Raw genomic sequence first — 20687 nt, forward strand, 5'->3', positions numbered from 1 at the left:
AATAAAAACATCAAACGTGATCATTCACAATCAAGCGAAAGATAAACATAGTTAGTGATAGAAAGAAAACCAGATAAATGAAATCATAAAACAAAAACTAAGTTCATGAGAAACATTATTCAATGAAAACAAAACCAAAATCTTAAAACTTCAGGCTTCAACCGCCACATTCCACCATCAACCTTCGTGTAATAGATAATTATTTTAGAAATTCAAAATATTTTAAAGTATTTTGGATACATATTAAGAATTAAGATCATATTTGGTAGAAGTTCTTTTTGTGATTTTAAATGTTTCGGGTTCTATCGCATATCCATTTAGGTCCGGGTTCGGTTCGGATAATACTCATAACCCAAAATACCAAAAAACAAGATTCATTTGGTATTTATGTCGGGTTCGGATCGGTTCGGATTTATTTTTATCAGAATGGGTTCGCTTCGGATTTTTGGGTTCGGTTTATTTGCCCAGCCCTAGAATGTAGTTTTAAATTTAATAATTAAACAGGTGAAATGAAAAACACGGTTTGGATTTTTTTTTTAATTTGAAAAAAAGTCAGTGATTATGAAAAATTATGTTCCCAAATATATTTGCAATTTAAATATGAAAACTAAATAAATAATTATGAAAACTAAAAGTGTCATTTTCTTAACGACTATCATCTGATTGTTTCTTGGGAAAATTGTTTTTTTAGAGAAAAAATGATAACTATGTCTTTTTACAGAAATATTTATTTTTTTCTTATAATACCCTTTAATATTTTTGAAAATAAATTTAATAAATATTTTTACAAATAAAAAAATTAGAAAAATAGTAACTATTGATAAAATATCTATATGAAGCTAGTGGTATTTTTTCAGTTCTAAAAATGTTTAAATCATAATTTTCAGATTATGTTCTAACTAAAGTAGAAATGACATTCTACGAAGTAGAAAACAAAACCCACTTTTTTCATTGAATCTACAATGTTTAGAATATGTGATTTACGTAAATAAGAGTATTCTAAAAATATTTAGAATACATATTACGCGCTTAACCTACTGATCTAAAATCTTTAGAAATCAAAATCTATACATAAATATAAATCTAAAACACGTAGAAACCGACTTCTACAGGTTTACTCTAAATCTAAACCACGTAGAAATCAAAATCTACACATTACTATAATTCTAAAATCCTGTAGAAACCGATTTCTACATACTAGCTGTATTCTACGTAGGGGTGGGCACTTCGGTTATTTTCTCGGTTCGGTTCGGGTTCGGTTCGGTTTGGTTAGTTTGGTTCTAGCATTTTTTCAACCGAAGTAAACCATAGTTAGTTTGGTTCGGTTTGTATTCGGTTCGGTTTATATTTGGTTCGGTTTGTATTCGGTTCAGTTTGTATTCGATTCAGTTTGTTTTTTGGACCAGTTTAATTAGATTCTTCTTAGTTTGATTTTTCTAAAAGAAATTATGTTTTAAAACATAAATTATGTAAACATAAACTATATGAACTAAATTCAATATAAAACTGAAACATTTTTTTTTTTTAAGTCACAAAAGTATATAAGAATTAAAACAAATGATATTTAACTAAATTAAAAAAAACAACATCATTAGTAATATCTTTTATATCATTAAAATTCAAAAGCCTGCAATGAATGAAATATTTTAAATCAAATATTTTGATGATTACATATTAGGTTAGAAGAATATATGTTAATGAATATAAAATGAAAAATATGTGGTTTAGTATTAGAATTTTAGTATATTGGTATTACTAATATTTTTAATTTAAATAATGACAAAAACACATCGGTTTCTCGGTTCGGTTTAAACCGAACCGAACCGAATCATTCGGGTTGGAGAAATCTTCAACCGAATAGTTTGAAATAGACTTTGGTTCAGTTTGAATCGGATTCGGTTCGGTTCGACTCGGTTCAATTCGGTTTTTTTGCCCACCCCTAATTCTACGTATAAGAAATCAGTTCCTAAAAATATGGAAACAAAATATTTGAGAATATTCACTTTCATATTTTGAAAAAAAACGATTTTAAAAAAAAAAACAAAAAAAATCAAAAAAAGTGGTAACCTTCTTCTCACGCCGTCTTCTATATTCCATTGATTGTTCACAAAATTTTCACAAAAATTTCACATTATTTCTACCATGATTCATATCTATGCTTCCCCGGATCGATCGGTCTATAATTCGAGATCGGTCGATTTGTATGAAATCGACCTTTGCCGATCGAGTGAAATGGACCAGGTCGATCAGTATATGTTCCGCATTTTTTTTGTTCTGCATAATGATCAGTATCAATCGATCCGTTCGACCTTGTAATTTCGGATCGATCGAACCCGTTTGATCGAACCCATTATTTATTATATTCAAAAATTACAATATTAAGGGCATTATTGTCATTTTGAAAATAATTAACCTAATAAGATATAAAGTATATGAGATTAGTCTAAAGAAACATAATTATCATTTTTTTTTGCGCTAGAAAAACAATTTTCCCTTATTTCTTTGATTGGTATGATTTGTTCTATTTGACTCTGTTGATATCATCTTATCGTTTATTTGATTTATTGGGTAAGTTGCTAAAATTCACAATATTAATTATTATCTGTTTAGACAAAATATTTATAAACATGTGACTTGCTAGAAAAGTATCCTGTTTGTGAAATAATTAATAGCTAAAATATTTTTAAAATATATATAAATAATGGTTTTTAACTTTTTATTACAGCTAACGAGAATGCCGTATTTGGCTTATATATACGACCAAAACCTTTTCAACTCTGTTTCGACCCTTTTGGTATGGAAGCTTTGCGAGCAGCTCCAGAGCCAGAGACTACCTCCGATCCGCTTCTCGGTAACTCACGTTGCTGTTCCTGCCTCGCCGTGGGTTCCTCCTGGTGGCAGCGGAAGTCGATTGATTTACACAGCAACCACCATCACGAGCCACGGTGGTGGATACGTGCGATTCTGAAGATCCGAGAGTGGTCGGAGGTCGTAGCTGGGCCACGGTGGAAGACTTTTATCCGTCAGTTTAACCGCGATCAACGCCGTGGCCGCGCTTGGGACAACAGCGCCAGACATAAGTACGATACTTCGAGTTATAAATTGAATTTTAAGGATGAAGGCGAGGACGAAGAGGACGATGAAGCTGGATTCGGAGGGTATCGGAGCTTCTCTATGCGCTACGCTTCTGTTCCCGTTGTTTTTGGAAAACCTCCGGCTGTTATCAGCGTTGACTCCGTGAAATAATATGAATCTCTTAGGGCATGTTCCGTGTTGTTAAGTTTGTGGCGGCCGCGTTGAAAAAGTCTCTTGCGTCATGAGTTTGGCGTTTCCTTTGTTGATTTCTATACGTCAAGTTTGTTTTGGTTTGTCCATCGTTGAAAGTTATGCCTCCTTTTATGTATCACGTGAATGTATAACGAGGGTCTAGTATTTTCCATTGTGCAAGTTTTATTTTTATCCACGGATGATTTGTTTTATCGTTAGATATATTATATATTAAAAATTTGTAGCAAGAAGACATGAATAAATGAACAAATGCATCTCCTGCTCCATTCTATATTTTACTCCAAAATTGAAAAAATGCAGTGGAAAATAGAGTGGTGAACGAAAAAACAAAAACATTACTCTATAAATGAAGTAATGTTTTTATTTTTTGTTCATTACTCCAATTCTCATTTCATTTTTTCAATTTTGAAGTAAAGAATGGAGTCAGAAATGTCATAATAAACATGGTCTATGTTTGTTACAAACTTATGTTTTCCGTTAGTTTTCCGGGTTTGTGTAGCTAATGTTTTAGCTAATATTAATTTATGTATTTCTGTAACAAATTTCAACATTTTATCAAAAAAGAAAACATAATATGTGCTTTCATTTTCTCATTTTTGTATTTGCTCATGATTGAATTGATTAAAAAGAAATAATCAGCAAAACCATGTTACAATTCGAATATAGAAAGGAAGCGCTTTAGCATCCGAGGAGTAGACCAGAGTCATGGAAAAAGAAGAGGTGCTGGAGCTGTGGGAAAGGAGTACGAGATTGAAAACTAAGTAGAAGATACCTAGGAAGCCGATGGTAAGAGCAGGAGCAGAGATAACCAATCACAATACAGAGATTACAGAGCTCGAAGATGGATTATTCTGGTTCAAACGAGTTACTATTGCTGCGGATGAAGATTCGGTGAAAGAGCTTCTGTTCCATAGATTTCAGACAAAGTAATCCAACGCATTTTGGTGTTTGAAAGAAGAAGCAGTTTTGAGTTTAGCTCAGTGATCAGTCTATCTAAAATATATAGTCATGAGAGATTTCACACATCATGAGACGTGGTTCAAAACTGTTTCATTTGAAAAGCTTCCCATTGTCCCTCTTTATGTGTGGGTGACATGATTATTAGCTAAACCATAATCATTAGTCTTGGCTAAAAACCATAATTGTGATTATAGTTTCGCATTTAGAGGATCAAGAAGCGTAATACGCTGGAAAAACAAGAATATTACGAATAAACATGATCTATGGAAAACAAAACTCTATTAGGCTCCCCGTTCTCATTCAATTCAATGTCCTTGAAATCATTTGATATGGCTTGCCTTTTAATTCATAATATTTCATTACCAACTCGTTTTCTTTATAAAACTTGAAAGTAGAGTCTATGTAGATAAGTTTGTGATGATTCATTGTACCATTGTTTCACAAAGGAGCTTTCAAGAAGTCGAAACTCAAGCATATGAGTGAGCAAATAAATAACACACAGATAGTCGACTGAAAATACGAATACTAATAATATAGATTTGGATAGATAAATAAGAGTAAAGATGGGTTTCTGAAAATTCCCTCAGAATCAATATAATCAAATTGATCAAGAAACAAAACAACTTTCTTAGTTCAGAATTATTCAAACTCATTTGATGTGTAACCCTTGCAAGTTGTAAATCCTAACAAGACGGAAGACTTCTCTGACGCTCAAAAAGAGAAGCACATACCTCTTCTTCCCGGAGTGTCATATCACAAGTAGCAGCAGCTCATTTCTTCCAGGGATTATCACCGTAGTAGTAAGCGGTTCCAACCATCAACGCGACAGTGGCACCTTGGACGACCACTCTAGCTCTCATCAAAACCTGACCCAACTGAGAATTTCCTCTTCTGAAACTAATCAGCCCAGCCGTCAGCACTCCCGCAGTCGCAAGTGCACCTGCAATGCGTATCATCCGCAAGAAATGATCAGTTTTTGAGCAAGGAAACAAAAAGTGGAGAGAAGATAATAAACAAAATAAATGTTCAAACTTTAGAAACCCGCAATAATTTAAAAAGCCTTATGAAGAGCGAGCTAGTATCTCATCCCACATAGACAAACCGGCCTATAGGGGATATAGTGGAAGCATTCCTTTGATTGAAAGGACAAGTCTTTATAATTGGATAAAACATGGAATTGCTAGATGAGGTCCAAGTGAAAGAGTAATTGATATCATAAACGAAGTTGTATTGAAGTTCCAAGAACCATTTCTTTACATATATTTACGAATAAGAGTTTTATACAAAGTGAAACTTGAGAATCTCTAAAGCAACAGAAAGAAACTACGGTACAATATATATAATCGATACCATTTGATTATGAATCAAAGAGAACAAGTTCATGTGTACATATGTAGGAATCAGAAACCCTCTATAGCAGGATTCGAAAAGAAATGTTCGATTTGGCAAACGAGATCGAAAGAGAGAGAGAGAGATGTGAAAGGGAAGACAAACCGAGAGGAACGAGAGGATTCCTGACACGCTTCTTCTCCTGGAACAGATCTTCCATGTCTGGTTCTATCCCACTCATCTTCTTTCTCGGTTAGGAGAGGAATCAATCAATGCAAAATAAGGAGGAGAACGAGTATGAAATGGGTCGGGTTGATGGACTTGAAAAGGGTCCGAATGATTTGGAAAAAAAGTCCACTGGGCTCGCTTCCATTAATACCCAAATGATTTGGAAAATTAACATCTCGTAATTCTGGTATAATCGATTGCTTGACATCTACTAACTAATAATTATATTCTGATATTTCTTTCTAGTCGCAGACATGCTTCATGTCGCCAAAATTAGAAAAAAATTGTGTTTGGTCGGAAACTGTAAATACTTTTTTGACTTTTCCGTGTGTTCATTTAATCTCCGTTGCTCGACAGAAAGCGAAAATATCTGTTGCAGATTTGTAACTAGGAGAAACATCTAGAAACTCTCTCTCTGTTTGTTTTTCCACTCTCTTATTATGTGTGAATCATTTTTGGCAAAAAAAAAAAATTTATGTGTGAATCATATGAACTTTCCCTCACGTGTATAAGTCCATCATACGTCACTCACACGTATGAGATCCTTAGGATTACAAAACAGCCCCTCTCTTGGAGCGTGTACAAAAGTCAAATACAGGGGTATTATCGTCACGAGAAAGTTATGAGCGGAGACGAGGAGTTTCCGTTATCTCTTTTATCTCTCTTTCTCTCCTCTCTTTCTCTTCCTTCACAGACACAACAAACAAACAAAAGAAAGACAAATAAAAAAACCGCACGACGAATCTGATTAGGGTTTTTGAGAATCTGTAGAGCTTTTTGTGTGTTTGAATTTTGCGATATTGGAATCAAGCTGCAAGAGATGATATCTGATTCGATCACCAACGCATCTGCTTCTGCAGCCCCAAGCGCGAGGGATATGGGGAAGAAGAAAAGGGTAATAATTGTTTTGATCAATTCTCTCATTCATTTCTCTCAATTCGATTCCTTTTTGTGGGGTTGGTTTCTCATTGCATTGGGTCGCAGCAGACGAACAGGGCGGCGAAATTGAAACAGAGCAAGCTAGGTCTCCGCCGTGAGCAATGGCTTTCTCAAGGTAATGATCCTTAAAGATCCAATAATCTTTTGTGTTCAATTTGGGATGTGGAATTAGCGTATATTGATTTTGGGTCTTACCATCAGTTGCGATGATCAACAAAGGGGATAAGGAGGAGACTGGTCCCAATCGAAAAACCGGAATTGAAAAAGTTGTTCACAGAGATCTTCCCGTTGAGAAGTTAGATGGGCAGCCTGGAGAAGAAGAAGCACATCATCACGAGAGCTTTATAGAGTCGCTTTCGAACAGCCCCAACAGCATCCTGACTGGTATCAACTCAATCCCCAACTTCTGCAGCGGAAGTAGCAGTGGGAGTGGTGGCTCTTGCTCTGGTAATATAACAGAGGATGAGGATGCTGCCGATGACGGTTGTTTGGATGACTGGGAGGCTTTTGCTGACGCTTTAGCAGCTGATGAACAAAAGAAGCACGACAAGGAGAATCCTCCTGAAGAGCAATCAGCTTCTCTTAGGGATTCAGTCAGTGGATCCAATGTGGCTGTAAGGGATGTGAAGCCAATGTCAAGGAAGCAAAAGAGCAACCAGGCGTGGAGGGCAGACGATAAGCTCCGTCCTCAGGGTCTGCCTAATTTGGGAAAGCAGCGTAGCTTTCCGGTCATGAACTTGCATTTTAGTTCTGTGGCAGTGCCATCTTCATGCCCCATTTGCTACGAAGATCTGGACTTGACAGATTCTAATTTCCTGCCGTGTCCTTGTGGATTCCGGCTCTGTCTTTTCTGCCACAAGACGATCTGCGATGGAGATGGGCGTTGTCCAGGTTGCAGGAAGCCATATGAAAAGAACACAGTCAAGGTTGAGACCAGTGTTCAAAATGGTGGTCTGACTATTCGGCTTGCTCGTTCCTCTAGCATGTTTTGCAGGTCATGAAGTAAAGAGGATGTGTCTTTTCTCAAACTGTGTCTGTTTGTCTTTTCTCTCACTTCGTCTTTTCTTTCCCTCGCATGTTCTATGTTTTTTTACATGTCTTTAAAAACTCTTTAGATATGGATATAGGATTTGTCTTTTGGCACCTAAGAACTATGATCTGTGTTCTTCTATGTCAGTGACTCTTCTTCGTCTCGTCTAAAACATGTGTGGTGGTGGTGGTGGTGATGTAGAGTGGTGTGTGTGAGTACATAAAGTGGTACACGAACTTCAAATACATAAAGTTGCAATATGTCTCTTTTCCCTTGCCTCTTCGAACCTTGCTTATCTGTAATATTCTAAAGGTTTTATACCTTCTGGTATCTTATTAGAATGGACCACGAATGTTATATTTTTTTCTGCTTGATTCTCTGTTGAGAGACGGAAACACAGCAAAATTGAAGATTATTTTGCGATTGTTTTGGTCCGGTTTTGTTGATTTACGCCCACTTTTGCAGTATGTTATGCATCCTTGAATTGATTGTACCAGTGCAGGATTCTGATGGAACGCGAATCTGGCAGGAACTTTTTGGTAATATGAAACCTTACTTTACTTGAGTTTAGGAAAACATACATTCACTTGAGCCAAGCTTTCATCAATGAAACTAGCATCAGAAAGGAAAATTGAAGTTCTATGGGTTGAGTTTTGTTCGCTTCTTTAAATTATTGTACCAGCTAGAACTTGGAGCGTTCAGAGGTTAGCATTGCTATAACCAATTTGTATTAACCTCCGTCTCCTTTCTGAATAATTGTTTGGCTCTCAATGCCAAAACCCAAAAGTGCCTCTCTACCAAGCTTTGGGCAGTCTTATTGAGAAAGTGAGATCCTTTGTTTAGTCCTTACATTTGTTTGAGGAGGAGTCATAATTTCCTCCCTCTGTCTGATTCTTGTATATGCGGTTTAGAAGTCATATGGTATGTAGGTTGATGTGCCTGGTCAGTGTAAGAACCTGTGTGTTCACTGATAAAGATAAATATGTATTCGATGAAAAAAAAAATTGTTTGGTTCTCACTATATACTAGATGACTCTTTCGTGCTCATTCACAAATATAAATATTGTATAAGTAATCAAATTGTAATAATTGATTAAATTTCACTTCCATTTATTTAAAACACATTATAATCTATATATATAAATAACTATATATTGTAATGTTTTTTTATCTAAGTTAGATAAGTAGGTTTAGATATAGTAATTTAGATCTCCATTTATTTGTTTTTGTATATTGGGGATTGCATCCATTATTTTCAACTAAATCATAATTTTTCATTATAATTAAATTGAGATAAAAAGTTTTAATTTCCTTTAATTATGTTTATCTTTGTAGATTTGTAAATACACTTTTATAAAATTATGTACAGTTGGATATGTGTTATTTTAGAAATAAAGTGTTGTTGGGTTTTAAGTTGCATGCATATATAACCATAGATATCCTGAAATTACATGCACATATATGGATATTATTTTTTTACATATTGAATTACAACAAATCCTGAAATATAATTGTTTTAAGTTTTCGTTAGGATATATATTATCAATGTATTCGTTTCATTTAATTTAATTTTCCGTCTTATATTTGTAAGTGTATACACTAAAAAATATGTTTAATTTGATATATATATATATATATATATATTAATTTGATATATATATTTTTTGGACTAAATTTAAGAGAGAAAATATTGATGTTCGGATCACTCCAGAGTCACACAATAAGTTTTTTTTATTCTTTCAGTTTGCAATGTTCGGTTCATATCGCTTTGAATATTTTTAATTAGTTATTTGATATTAAGATAAAGTGTTAAAAACAACTTTGATAGAAACTAAACATGATATCAAACTAACACATTATATTAAAATAATTTAATCTAATCAAGAATGACTCAAAACTTGATTTTGAATATAAAAATGTACCCCAAATTCAATCAAATGCAAAAATAATTCAAAAAGTTAGTGAAATTACAGCAACCTCTTTATAACCAAACAAAAAACACATGTATTGAGTTTTACCATTACAACTCACCATGTGAGGATACTTTCAAGTTTTAACATGTATTGAGCTTTGTAAGTCTTCTCGTTCAATAGATCTTCAAAATAATTAAAAAATTTATAAAAAAAATTATTTTGATGGAAAAAAAATTGAAATCAAGTAATAATAAACATTTCTAAATTATGTAAATTTAGTTTTACTAAAATTGAATTATTTTCAACAGAGATGAGTGAATGTAGATTAACTCATGAAAGTCATTGGTTTAAGGTTTGGTAACATATGTTATATTATTGTTGGTATTTTTAGGGTCAGATTTGGAAATCTTATCTTTCTTTTTTCTAAATTTTTTTTGACATATATATGTTTAGTGAGTATCTAATAACTTGATTTAAACACTTTATAAGTATCTTAAAAGTTTAAAGATGTGTCTTTGCTTAGTTATTTGATTATAGGGTCTTGAAGACTCCGAGAAAACTTTTGTTTAGGGTTTAGTAACATATGTTAAAGTAATGTTTTTATTTAGGGTTAGATTTTGGAATCTTAACTTTTTTAGAAAAAAAAATAACTTTCGTGTGTTTAGTTTTGTGTATATTTAACACTTTATAAGTTGATTTTAAGTTTATTGAATTTTTATTTGCTGTTTAGTTAGTTATTTGATTAGGTTATGGTTGAAAGACTTCTAGAAGACTTCTGATATTTTCCCGCTTAAATTTTAGTACAATTTAGGTTTCCTGCATAAATTTTAGTAGAATTTAGGTTTCACGCCTAAAACAAAGTCTTCCAGAAGTCTTCTCACGTATTTGATTTAGAGTATATAAAACTTCCCAAGAAGGCTTCTAGAAGAGTTTACAAGAAGATTTCCAGAAGGTATCGAAAATATTTAATATAATTGGAATTTTTGTCTCCATATATTAAACTTTTTTACACATTCTCTTTCTTCCTCTCAAATGGTTACAACAAAAAATGTAATGTTTCTCACTCTAAAACTCTCCAACCTCTCTCTAATCTCTTTGAACATCAAAACATCAAACTTTGAATCCATTTCTCATTTATTTTTTATGTCTTCTCACTAATTTATCTTCCTTTTGCAGGTTTTTTATTAAATAGTTCTCATCTTTCACTCCTTCAAAGGTAGATCTATAAATTTTGGATATGTATTATTGTGTGTTTTTATATATTAGATTCTAAACACTATAGATTCAACCTAATTTGACTGTTTTGTTTATTATTTAAGCATAAAATTATATTTTGAAGTTTTTCTTTGTTTTGAAGTCATTTGAATGTTTTTGAATTTGCAGGTTTTTCAGATCTAAGATAGACTTTGAAAGACTTCTCGGAAGTTTCTTCGAAAGACTTCTAGGCAAGTCTTCTAATGCATTTTATGCTCGAAGACTTCCCACGAAGTTTTCAGGAAGTCTTCTGAAGTCTTTTGCCCAAAGTGGTACAAATTTTAGATACATGTTTTGTGTGTTTTACATATTAGAATCTAAAAAGTTATAGATTCAACTCACCCAACCTAATATGACTGTTTTTTATTATTAAGCATAAACAATATTTTTGAAGTTTCCTCTCTTTTTAGGATATTTGAATGCTTTTGACTATGCAAAATTTTCAGACCGGAAGACTTCTCAGAAGACTCTTGGAAGACTCTTGGATTTCTAAAGCATTCTAAAACTCTTGGAAGACTCTCGGATTTCTAAAGACTCTTGGAAGACGTCCAGCGAAGTATTCAGGAAGTCTTCCAAAGTTTTCTACCCAAAGTGGTACAAATTTTGGATATATATTTTGTGTGTGTTTATATTTTCGATTCTAAAAAGTTATAGATTCAACCTAATGTGATTGTTTTGTTTTTATTTAAGCATAAAACAATATTTTTGAACTTTTCTCTGTTTTGAAGACATTTGAATGCTTTTGAATATGTAAATTTTTTCAGATATGAGTCAGAGTTTAGAAGACTTCTCAGAAGACTCTCAGAAGACTCTTGGAAGACTTTTAGGGAAGTTTTCTAATTTATTTTATGCTAGAAGACTTCCCACGAAGTCTTCGGAAGTCTTCTGAAGTCTTCTGCCCAAAGTGGTACAAATGAATAATGTCAAATGGAGTTCAAACTTATCTATGTTGAAGAATGATATCTAGCTCCATGTGTAATAGTTTTTTTTATGCTCTGTTTTATGATTTGTATGTGTACTATTTTAGTTATGAAATCTTTTGTAAACTTGAAGAGACGTTAATCAAAACTATTTGTAAATATGTTCATGTTTTGCCGAAAGTACTTGACATTATTGAAGTTATTGATACAACATACTAACAAATTGTTTTAACCATTCTACCCACTCATAACAAAATATAACAACCCAAAAACTTAGTCAAATTTACTAAAATTAAGAGAGAAGACTTCACAAAAAAAACTTAGTCAAATTCACAAAAGATCAAACTTGAATTTTAAGTGAAAATTGAAATTTTAAATCTATTGTAAGTTAAAAAGTATATCATATGATCTAAAAAGACACATTAAACCACATGACTTAATATTCTTGAAGTTACTTAGAACTTTTGAAAGTTAAAACATACATTGAAGTTACTTAACACTTTTGAAAATCTAACGTAGAAGACTTCTCCAAAAGACTTCTTAAGAAGTCTTCTCGGATTAGCTAGAAACATTAGTAAACATAAATATTTGAAATCTCATATTATCACCAAATAAGTTATGAATTTCATCCAGGAATTAATAAGTAAATATTAAAAAGTCATTTTAATTGTAGAGAAAATGAAAGTTTATTAAACATTGACGTAGAAGAAGTCTTCTCCGAGAAGACTTAGTCTTCTATTTAGGTCATTTTTGCAATTGCAAATTTACGAAGAAAGACTTCTTAGGAAGTCTACTCTACAAAAGACATCTGGAGAAGTCTTCCTTTGAAAATATTGGCTTACTTTTGAATTTAAAAAATTCTCGAAAATGGCAGAGAAGTCTTCGCGAATAAACATGTTAGTTTTGCAATTGGATGAAGTTTGTCAAAAATTTGACATTTTATAGAAGTCTTCTCAATGTCGCAAGAAGTCTACCTGCGATACATTTGCAATTGACTATATTTGACTTTTCTAGAGAAGACTTCTCTTGTAACCAAAGGTTTGACCAAAACCCGGAATAAAATTTGAGAAGACTTCTAAAGAAGTTTTAGAAGTTTTCTCATTAATATTGAATGTTTTACAATTATTTTTCAATTGCAAAAGTAACCCACACAGACTTCTTGCGACAGTGAGAAGACTTCGGGAAAACTTTCAGAAGACTTCTATAGAAGTTTTCCTCGAGAAGAATTCTCGAGAAGTCTTCTATAAGAAGTCAAATTTCTGACAAACTTCGGTCAATTGTAAAACTAACATGTTTATCCGACAAGACTTCTCGAGAAGTCTTCTCTGAGATTTTTTTTTGTTTTTTTCTTAATAAAAGAAAGTTAGAAGATTTTTAGGGAAGTCTTCTTGATAGAAATCACATCTAGCGAAGTCTTCTGAAAGTCTTCTCGAAGTCTTCTGAAAGTCTTCCCGAAGTCTTCTGAAAGTCTTCGCGAACAGATCTGAGAAAAAAAAAGATTTCATATTTGAACCTGTGAGATGACTTGCTTAGCTTCTCTAAGCACCCAAAACTTCACTACAAAAGTTACCAAATCATTAATGGCCACGAATCATGAGCGTTAATGTCTCTATGAACCTTACAAATCTTGGAATCAAAATCTTGTTTTTTTGGATGAATTTGAAGAGATAATGAAAGCGATGTGATTTGTGTGCGTAAAAATCGAAACTTTGGTGCATTAAGAGCTTCAAATTTGTTGTTCATAGTAGTTAGTGTATTGACGACAATGACAATATTGTAAATATTTGGTGAAAATGAAGATGATAAGGTAAAAGACTCATTTTCAAAAGAAAAAAAAGTAATGGCATTTTCGTAAATAACTCAAACTTCTAGGATGAATAAAAAAAAAAAAAACATAGATTATTTTTGTGTTTGACTTGAAATTTTATGTCGTATTTGAAATTTTGGTTGGAGTCATTTTTTTTTTGTAATTTCCTTCCTCTGTCCGATTCTTGTATATGGTCTTTAGAAGTCATATGGTACGTAGGTTGATATGGTTGGTCAGTGTAGGAACTTGGGTTTCACTGATAAAGATAAATATGTCTTTGAGGAAAAAAAAATGTTTGGTTCTCACTTAATATACTAGATGGCTCTTTCTCACAAATATAAATAATGTATAAGTAATCAAATTGTAATAATTGATTAAATTTCATATTCATTTATTTAAAACATTTTATAATATATATATATATATATAAATAACTATATATTGTAATGTTTTTTATTTAAGTTAGATATGTAGTTTTAGATATAGTAATCTAGATCTCCATTTATTCGGTTTTGTATATTGGGGATTGCATCCATTATTTTCAACTCAATAATAATTTTTCATTATAGTGAAATTGAGATCAAATATTTTAATTGCCTTTAATTATGTTTATCTTTGTAGATTTGTAAATACACTTTTATAAAATTATGTATAGTTGGTTATGTGTTATTTTAGAAATAAAGTGTTGTTGGGTTTTAAGTTGATTGCATATATAACCATAGATATCCTGAAATTACATGCACATATATGGATATTAATTTTATACATATTGAATTACAACAAATCCTGAAATATATTATTAATTTATTTGTTTCATTTAATTTAATTTTCCGTCTTATATTTGTAAGTGATATTTATAAAATTACGTTTAATTTGATATATATATATATATATATATTTGGACTAAGTTTAAGAGAGAAAATATTGAGGTTCTGATCACTCGAGAGTTACATAATAAGTTTTTATTCTTTCAGTTTGCAATGTACGGTTCATATCTTATTGAATATTATTTTAATTAGTTATTTGATTTTAAGATAAAGTGTTAACAAAAACTTTGATAGAAACTAAACATGATATCAAACTAACACATTATATTAAAATAATTTAATTTATTAAGTATATTTATATAATTTTCTTTATGAAAATAATTTTATATATAACTGATTTTAGGTCTATTAATTTAAGCATGATTTATAAAAAAACAAAGATGGAAAATAGTTTTAGAAAGATTTAAGATATTTTTTTATTATATAAAAACAATATTAAGTTAATTTTCAGATTTTTAAAATAAGTACCTAAAAATAATTCTTGTGAAATATTTTTGAGAGATCATGTTATATATGTAAAATATTAAGTTAAATTCATTGATATTTTTATTTTGTAGTTTTATAAAAAAGTATAAATAAATTGTAAATCAAAATTTAATATTAAAAAAAATATTATGCAAAACATAAATAAAACATCTTAGTAATATTAGCTCTAACATATATATAGTTCATTAAAGATATTTTGGTTTATGTTATTTAAATTATTTTAAATTATTTAGATTGATATAAATATATATAATGGTATTTAAGATTATATTTAAAATTAAAATTATTGTAATATCAAAATAACCTTTTTGTGAACTTTCCTTGTGAATCACAATATGTGTAATATATATTTTCGTTTTAAAAATTTATAAGTGTTTCCTTTACTAATATTTTTTATTTTTATCATAGCTTTTATCTAGAAATAATATAAATAAAATTAAAATTAAAAAAAAAATCATTACAATTTTTGAGAAAAATATATGTAATTATATTTATGCAATTTTTTTTATAATATTATAGATATTTTCTTCAGTCAAAGTTAAGGAAGGTTATGTGCTGCTGTGTTCATGCTATGTGATAAGGCTTTAGGCTTAAGAGTCATGTTTATATATTCTAAGATCATTGTAAAGTAGAAATCAAATTTGACATTAGAACAGAGAGCTATTACATTATTTCACGATGATCTTAGGACATGTTTCTTATTTCCAAGATCATCCTGATGTGGAAATCAAACTCTAAAACATTAGAACAAAGAGCTATTACATCACTTTATTGCACAAATGTAAACAAGGAAGTTACAATAGTTGAACAATCTGACAACTTTCAGGTTCAAGTGGATCTTGTTTCACCCATACGTCCTTGCAGCAGAGAAGAGCTTTTGTGTTCCTCAAGAAGTGAATGCCACCACTTTCTAAATGTTCAACCCTCCAGAAATATTTGCTCATCATCTATCTCCTGTCCGTGATCCACCTTTCAACTAACTTTTCAAATGTTGTCTCATTTCGGTTTATGTTATTTAAATTATTTTAAATTATTTAGATTGATATAAATATATATTATTTTATTATTTATGATAATATTCAAAAGTAAAATTATTTTTGATATCAAAATTACCTTTTTGTGAACTTTCCTTGTAATGAAATCACATTACGTGTAATATATATTTTCGTTTTTAAAACTTATAAGTGTTTCCTTTGCTAGTTTTTTTTTAATTTTTATTATAGATTTTTTCTAGAAATAATATAAAGAAAAATAAAAGCAAAATTAAAAAAAAAATCATGGAAATTTTTGAGAAAAATATATGTAATTATATTTAGGTAATTTTCTTAATATTATAGATATTTTCCTCTTCATGCTATGTGATATGCTTTAGTCTTAAGAGTCATGTTTACATATTCTAAGATCACTGTAAAGTAGAAATCAAATTTGACATTAGAACAGAGGGCTATTACATTATTTCACGATGATCTTAGGACATGTTTCTTATCTCTAAGATCATCCTGATGTGGAAATCGAACTCTAAAACATAAGAACAGAGAGCTATTACATCACTTTATTGCACAAATGTAAACAAGGAAGTTACAATGGTTGAACAATCTGACAACTTTCGGGTTCAAGTGGATCTTGTTTCACCCATACGTTCTCGCAGCAGAGAAGAGCGTTTGTGTTCCTCGGGAAGTGAACGCCACCAATTTCTAAATGTTGAACCGTCCAGAAATATTTGCTCATCATCTATCTCCCTGTTTGTGATCCACCCTTCAACTAACTTTTCAAACCGTTTAACCTCAACACTTTCATATGCTTTTCCCTTGAGTTCTTCAACGTCAGCCCAAAAGCAAGATCCGCAACCAGATTCCTCTATCTCCTCTGAACTCTTTCCTGCCTTCAATAGTTCATGCTCGTACCCTCTCTGAGCGTGTTTGTATCGGTTTGGTCTTCCTTTAAGCATATAAGGCCCAGTGTCTTCATTCTTTAAGTGTCTGTGGTAGTTTGAAATATCAAGTGGTTCGATTAATCTGCGGTAGCGAGTTGATAACTCGATCCACTCTTTGTGACCTTCAAATCCATCTGGAAGTAGACCTTTCTTCACTAAACCGAGCACCTCGTCAAAAAGACCAGCTAACTCAGCTCTACTAACGTTGGCTTTGAAGTCTTTCTCCTCATTAGAATACTTGAAGGAATCATAGTACCCGACTTTATGAGTTTTACACCTCGGCTTGTATTCATCCTCTATCCACGCCAGCTTCTCTACTATTTTTGGCAGTTTGTTGTAGATCTTGGTCTGGTTATCAACTCGTTGCTTCTCTGCCTCAAATGCAGCACAGACGCATTGTCTCGCTCTTGTGCTCTGCAAAAGAAGAAAGAAACATCGATGTTAGCGAAATATTCCGGGCCGAGTTCGGTTTCACTTCTTTAAATACCAAAATTTTGGATCCATTCAGATATTTTACCAGCTTCGGATACGGATAGGGTGTGGTACAATTTTTTAGATGGGTATAACTTTTTGGGTTGATTCGGTTCGGGTATTTTGGCGAGCCCTAAATGTTGCTACTACCAATGGAGAGAAAAGAGAGAGATTTTACCAGTCCGAGGTCACGGAGCATAGGATCTCCATCTAAAGGCAAGTGATGCAAATCCAGATGGTTCAACGGTTTCATGGCCATTGAATGTACCATTTCTTCATAGCTACGATGATCTTTTATGCTTTGAAATGGAACTAAAGACAGCTCGTGCTGGTTGCTGGACTGAGAAGCGTAAAACAGAATCTGAAGAATGGCGTCTGAGTTGCTCACTGAGACCAATCCTGTTCCTGTAGAGAAGACAAAAATGCCTGCTGGTCTGTAAGGACTCAGGTCAAGGAAGCTGGAAAAGGTTTCCAGAAACGCATCTCCGTATCCAATCAGTTCACAGACAGCTTGGTGAGCAACAGTTGCTGTCTCTTTCATCACCGTTGTGTAGAACACTGGAATGCTCTGGTCGTTTTCTTGGATAGCAACTCTAGGATCCAACTGTGAAAGAACGCGAGGCAGAGCTTGCTTTGTTGATGCTTTTCTAGCAAGCATTATCCGAGGGACAATATCGAATCTTGTGACGAAGTTGACGAAGAACCGGCTCCAGTTCTCTCTCCCAAGGGCGTGCTTGAAGACATAGTCACCGACCAAAGGAGCTCCAAATGTCATACAAAGAGGCTCGGGGAGAGGGAAGCCACCACGTGGCTTCTTGAAGTATGTCTCCAAATACCAAACTGTTGCTAAGATTGCAGTAGCACCTCCTGTGGAATGTCCTGTGAACACTATTCGTTGACTTTGTCGGCTGTCCACAACCGTTTTGACCTGAAAAAAAAAGGGTAAGTTTCAGACAATTAATCAGTCAGATGTTTTCGACTGAAGTCAGAAAAAGTCTAAAAGATTTACTTACATAATCACAAAATGAGGTTGTTGGAGAAGTGAGAACTTGAAAATTCTTAAGGAAAGATTCGTTAACAGTGGCGTCAACGTCGTTGCCGATGCTCCTCATACAAGGGAACTGAGCACGCTTCATCTTGGTTTCTCCAAAGGGAGACTTGTTCTCCGGAGCAATCCAATCTTTCTCCGAGAAAGATGGTGCAAAAGCGACAACGACGGTTTCCCTTTCTTCTTCTTTGTGGAAGTGGTCGGTGTTGTAAGCTCTGGTCGATGCCTTCCATGATCTGGTGATTAGATCGTTAGTGATTCCGGCAAGAGCTTCTAACGCCATTGATTGACTTTTCTCTCTTTGTATGGGTCTTTCTTCTACTCTGCGGGGTTGATATATAAAGACAGAGATTTAATTACCAAAAGTACCCCCACGAAATTGTGAGCCGATTTACTACTGCAACATGGTTTTTTTGGGAATATTTTAAGATTTATCTTTACTTTATGATTCGAGACTTTACGTTCACGAATCTTAGCCGTGTCTACGTGGATGGTTCTCTAAAGTAATAGTTCTGTCTGTACGTCCGACATGACTGGAGTTTCGCAGAAATTTTCATGGAAAATTCTATTTTTATATGCTTTTTTTTTTTGGTTGAGGAAAGTTTGTATCCTCTTGGGAAAATAAGTAATTATTGTCGCTTGACTTGGTTTCCATACCAGATTTTAAAGTCTTTGTCTGCTAGTAGAACTCTGCTTTACCCTCTGTTTCTTTTTTCAAAAATCTTATCTGGAAGTAAACCGGATAGCTTTCCACATATCGAACCAGTTCAATTTCTTTCAACTGGCCTATAAACTGTCTAAACCACAGCAACCTTCTCTCGAGTTCCTTGTCTATCCCGGTTTGCGTTCAGAATTCAGAAAGACTGTTTTGTCCGGTCGTTTGATTTGACTTTTTATACAGTAGTTATGAAATAAACTAACAGGATTATAATCAAATTTTATTCGGTTGGGTTCTGTTTTGAGTTTCCAGCAAACAAAGTTCCGTAATTCAATTTTATTTTTATTTGTTTTCATTTTCAATATATTTAAAACAATATAGAACTGAAAAGAGTTTTTTTTTTTGGGTGGGGGCCTGGGAGAGGTGGTGGTGGTTCGAGAACTCAATGGTGGTAATATGATAATCAAAATAAGTTAAATTTAACAGTTTCACAGATGAGTTACGAAATAGTAATATGATAATCAGTTCTTTTGTCGATCATTTATCATACAGTCTTTAGAATTTTGGTTATAGTTTGTTTGCGTACAACCGAATTGCAAAAATCTTTAGAATCTTCTTTTTTTCCTTTAGCTATACACGTCAAAACAAATACTGGGTTACAGATGGAAAAGGGTAGGAAACTGGGATCGTCTTGGTCTTATTAAAAAGCTCAACTTGGAAAATTTCTAGGAAAAGCCACTTGTGGTCCAACATTTTAAGTAACTAGGAGAAATGCCTCCGCACAAACGCGGAGTTGTGGATAGAATTTTTGTTTCATCTCAATATTTTTGTTAGGCTTATTATAGTTGTGAATTTTGCGTTTTGAGTTATTTTTCAAGTTTTTTTATTGTTATAAGGTTAGAGTTGTGATGATGAACTGTATATGCATTGTTCTCCACTTACGAAGAACTAAACTGTGTTAGTAATGTGATTGATATAGTTCGTATTGTTGTTTATTGTGTCACTGAAACTTATTGTTTGTTTGTCTTTTTAATTTGTTTCTTGTACTGTTGAGAGTACATAAATTATATTAAAGTTGTTGAAAGTACCTTTTATTTCTGGATATTTTTTTCCAGTTTAGTCGTGTAAGTTGTGTGTATAAAGTAATAATTTTTATTATCCTTATTATGTTTGTTATATGTTTTTATTTTATTTTAAAACGTGTTGCTCTTACCGGACCTTTAAAACAAATACATGAAGACTTGTAGAAAAAACTATAAAATGAGTGACAGTGCTGAGTATTTAGGTTTTAATGAGTTTTAAACGAATTTATGTATTTCTCATAAGAAGACAATAGCATTGGCTTGTTGACATTGGGCATGTAAGTTATTTTTATAAGACAAGAGGAGTGAGCAGGTGGAGCTGTTGTTGCCGCCTTTGTGTATGTCGGGATTGTCTCTTGTATCTCTTGTTGTGGATGTGTTTGTTTATCTTTTATTTGATGGGTAGTATGTAAACAAAAATAATTGTTAGTTGTATTTATCAGAGTTCATAACTTACTCTACTTTTTTGTTTAGGTAATTTCACTGATCTTGGTTGTCATCTTCGTCTTCTTCA

At 32.5% G+C, this 20687-nt stretch overlaps 4 protein-coding genes across 4 annotated transcripts; 2 read left to right on the forward strand and 2 right to left on the reverse strand.

Annotated features, from left to right (window-relative positions):
* The first annotated feature begins 2747 nt into the window (after nt 1-2747).
* LOC106311634 lies at nt 2748-3515 on the forward strand. Its single transcript, XM_013748870.1, has one exon. The coding sequence runs from the start codon at nt 2797-2799 to the stop codon at nt 3244-3246; it is 450 nt and encodes a 149-aa protein (XP_013604324.1). The 5' UTR covers nt 2748-2796; the 3' UTR covers nt 3247-3515.
* Nucleotides 3516-4800: 1285 nt separating this feature from the next.
* LOC106311635 (RING-H2 finger protein ATL48) lies at nt 4801-5889 on the reverse strand. Its single transcript, XM_013748871.1, has 2 exons — nt 5743-5889; nt 4801-5188 (listed from the first exon to the last, which is right to left on the reverse strand). The coding sequence occupies exons 1-2, from the start codon at nt 5816-5818 to the stop codon at nt 5019-5021; spliced, it is 246 nt and encodes an 81-aa protein (XP_013604325.1). The 5' UTR covers nt 5819-5889; the 3' UTR covers nt 4801-5018.
* A 573-nt stretch (nt 5890-6462) lies between these two features.
* LOC106307232 lies at nt 6463-8137 on the forward strand. The gene is made up of 3 exons (XM_013744130.1): nt 6463-6700; nt 6793-6859; nt 6946-8137. The coding sequence occupies exons 1-3, from the start codon at nt 6626-6628 to the stop codon at nt 7743-7745; spliced, it is 942 nt and encodes a 313-aa protein (XP_013599584.1). The 5' UTR covers nt 6463-6625; the 3' UTR covers nt 7746-8137.
* An 8254-nt stretch (nt 8138-16391) lies between these two features.
* LOC106312135 (protein EDS1B) lies at nt 16392-18762 on the reverse strand. The gene is made up of 3 exons (XM_013749535.1): nt 18399-18762; nt 17564-18313; nt 16392-17328 (listed from the first exon to the last, which is right to left on the reverse strand). Exons 1-3 carry the CDS (start codon nt 18714-18716, stop codon nt 16594-16596), a joined length of 1803 nt encoding a protein of 600 aa, XP_013604989.1. The 5' UTR covers nt 18717-18762; the 3' UTR covers nt 16392-16593.
* Between the last annotated feature and the right edge of the window lie 1925 nt (nt 18763-20687).

This window comes from Brassica oleracea, chromosome C8 (assembly GCF_000695525.1).
Source record: "Brassica oleracea var. oleracea cultivar TO1000 chromosome C8, BOL, whole genome shotgun sequence".
Lineage (NCBI taxonomy): Eukaryota > Viridiplantae > Streptophyta > Magnoliopsida > Brassicales > Brassicaceae > Brassica > Brassica oleracea.

What these genes read in the sequence shown, in the direction of transcription:
- LOC106311634 (XM_013748870.1), top strand. Translation starts at nt 2,797, where the DNA reads ATGGAAGCTTTGCGAGCAGCTCCAGAGCCAGAGACTACCTCCGATCCG.
- LOC106311635 (XM_013748871.1), bottom strand. Translation starts at nt 5,818, where the DNA reads ATGAGTGGGATAGAACCAGACATGGAAGATCTGTTCCAGGAGAAGAAG. An exon ending in GAATCCTCTCGTTCCTCTCG is followed by an intron (nt 5,189 to 5,742) that starts GTTTGTCTTCCC and finishes TACGCATTGCAG; the next exon opens with GTGCACTTGCGACTGCGGGA.
- LOC106307232 (XM_013744130.1), top strand. Translation starts at nt 6,626, where the DNA reads ATGATATCTGATTCGATCACCAACGCATCTGCTTCTGCAGCCCCAAGC. An exon ending in ATATGGGGAAGAAGAAAAGG is followed by an intron (nt 6,701 to 6,792) that starts GTAATAATTGTT and finishes GGGTCGCAGCAG; the next exon opens with ACGAACAGGGCGGCGAAATT. An exon ending in TGAGCAATGGCTTTCTCAAG is followed by an intron (nt 6,860 to 6,945) that starts GTAATGATCCTT and finishes TCTTACCATCAG; the next exon opens with TTGCGATGATCAACAAAGGG.
- LOC106312135 (XM_013749535.1), bottom strand. Translation starts at nt 18,716, where the DNA reads ATGGCGTTAGAAGCTCTTGCCGGAATCACTAACGATCTAATCACCAGA. An exon ending in CAACCTCATTTTGTGATTAT is followed by an intron (nt 18,314 to 18,398) that starts GTAAGTAAATCT and finishes TTTTTTTTTCAG; the next exon opens with GTCAAAACGGTTGTGGACAG. An exon ending in TGCTCCGTGACCTCGGACTG is followed by an intron (nt 17,329 to 17,563) that starts GTAAAATCTCTC and finishes CTTCTTTTGCAG; the next exon opens with AGCACAAGAGCGAGACAATG.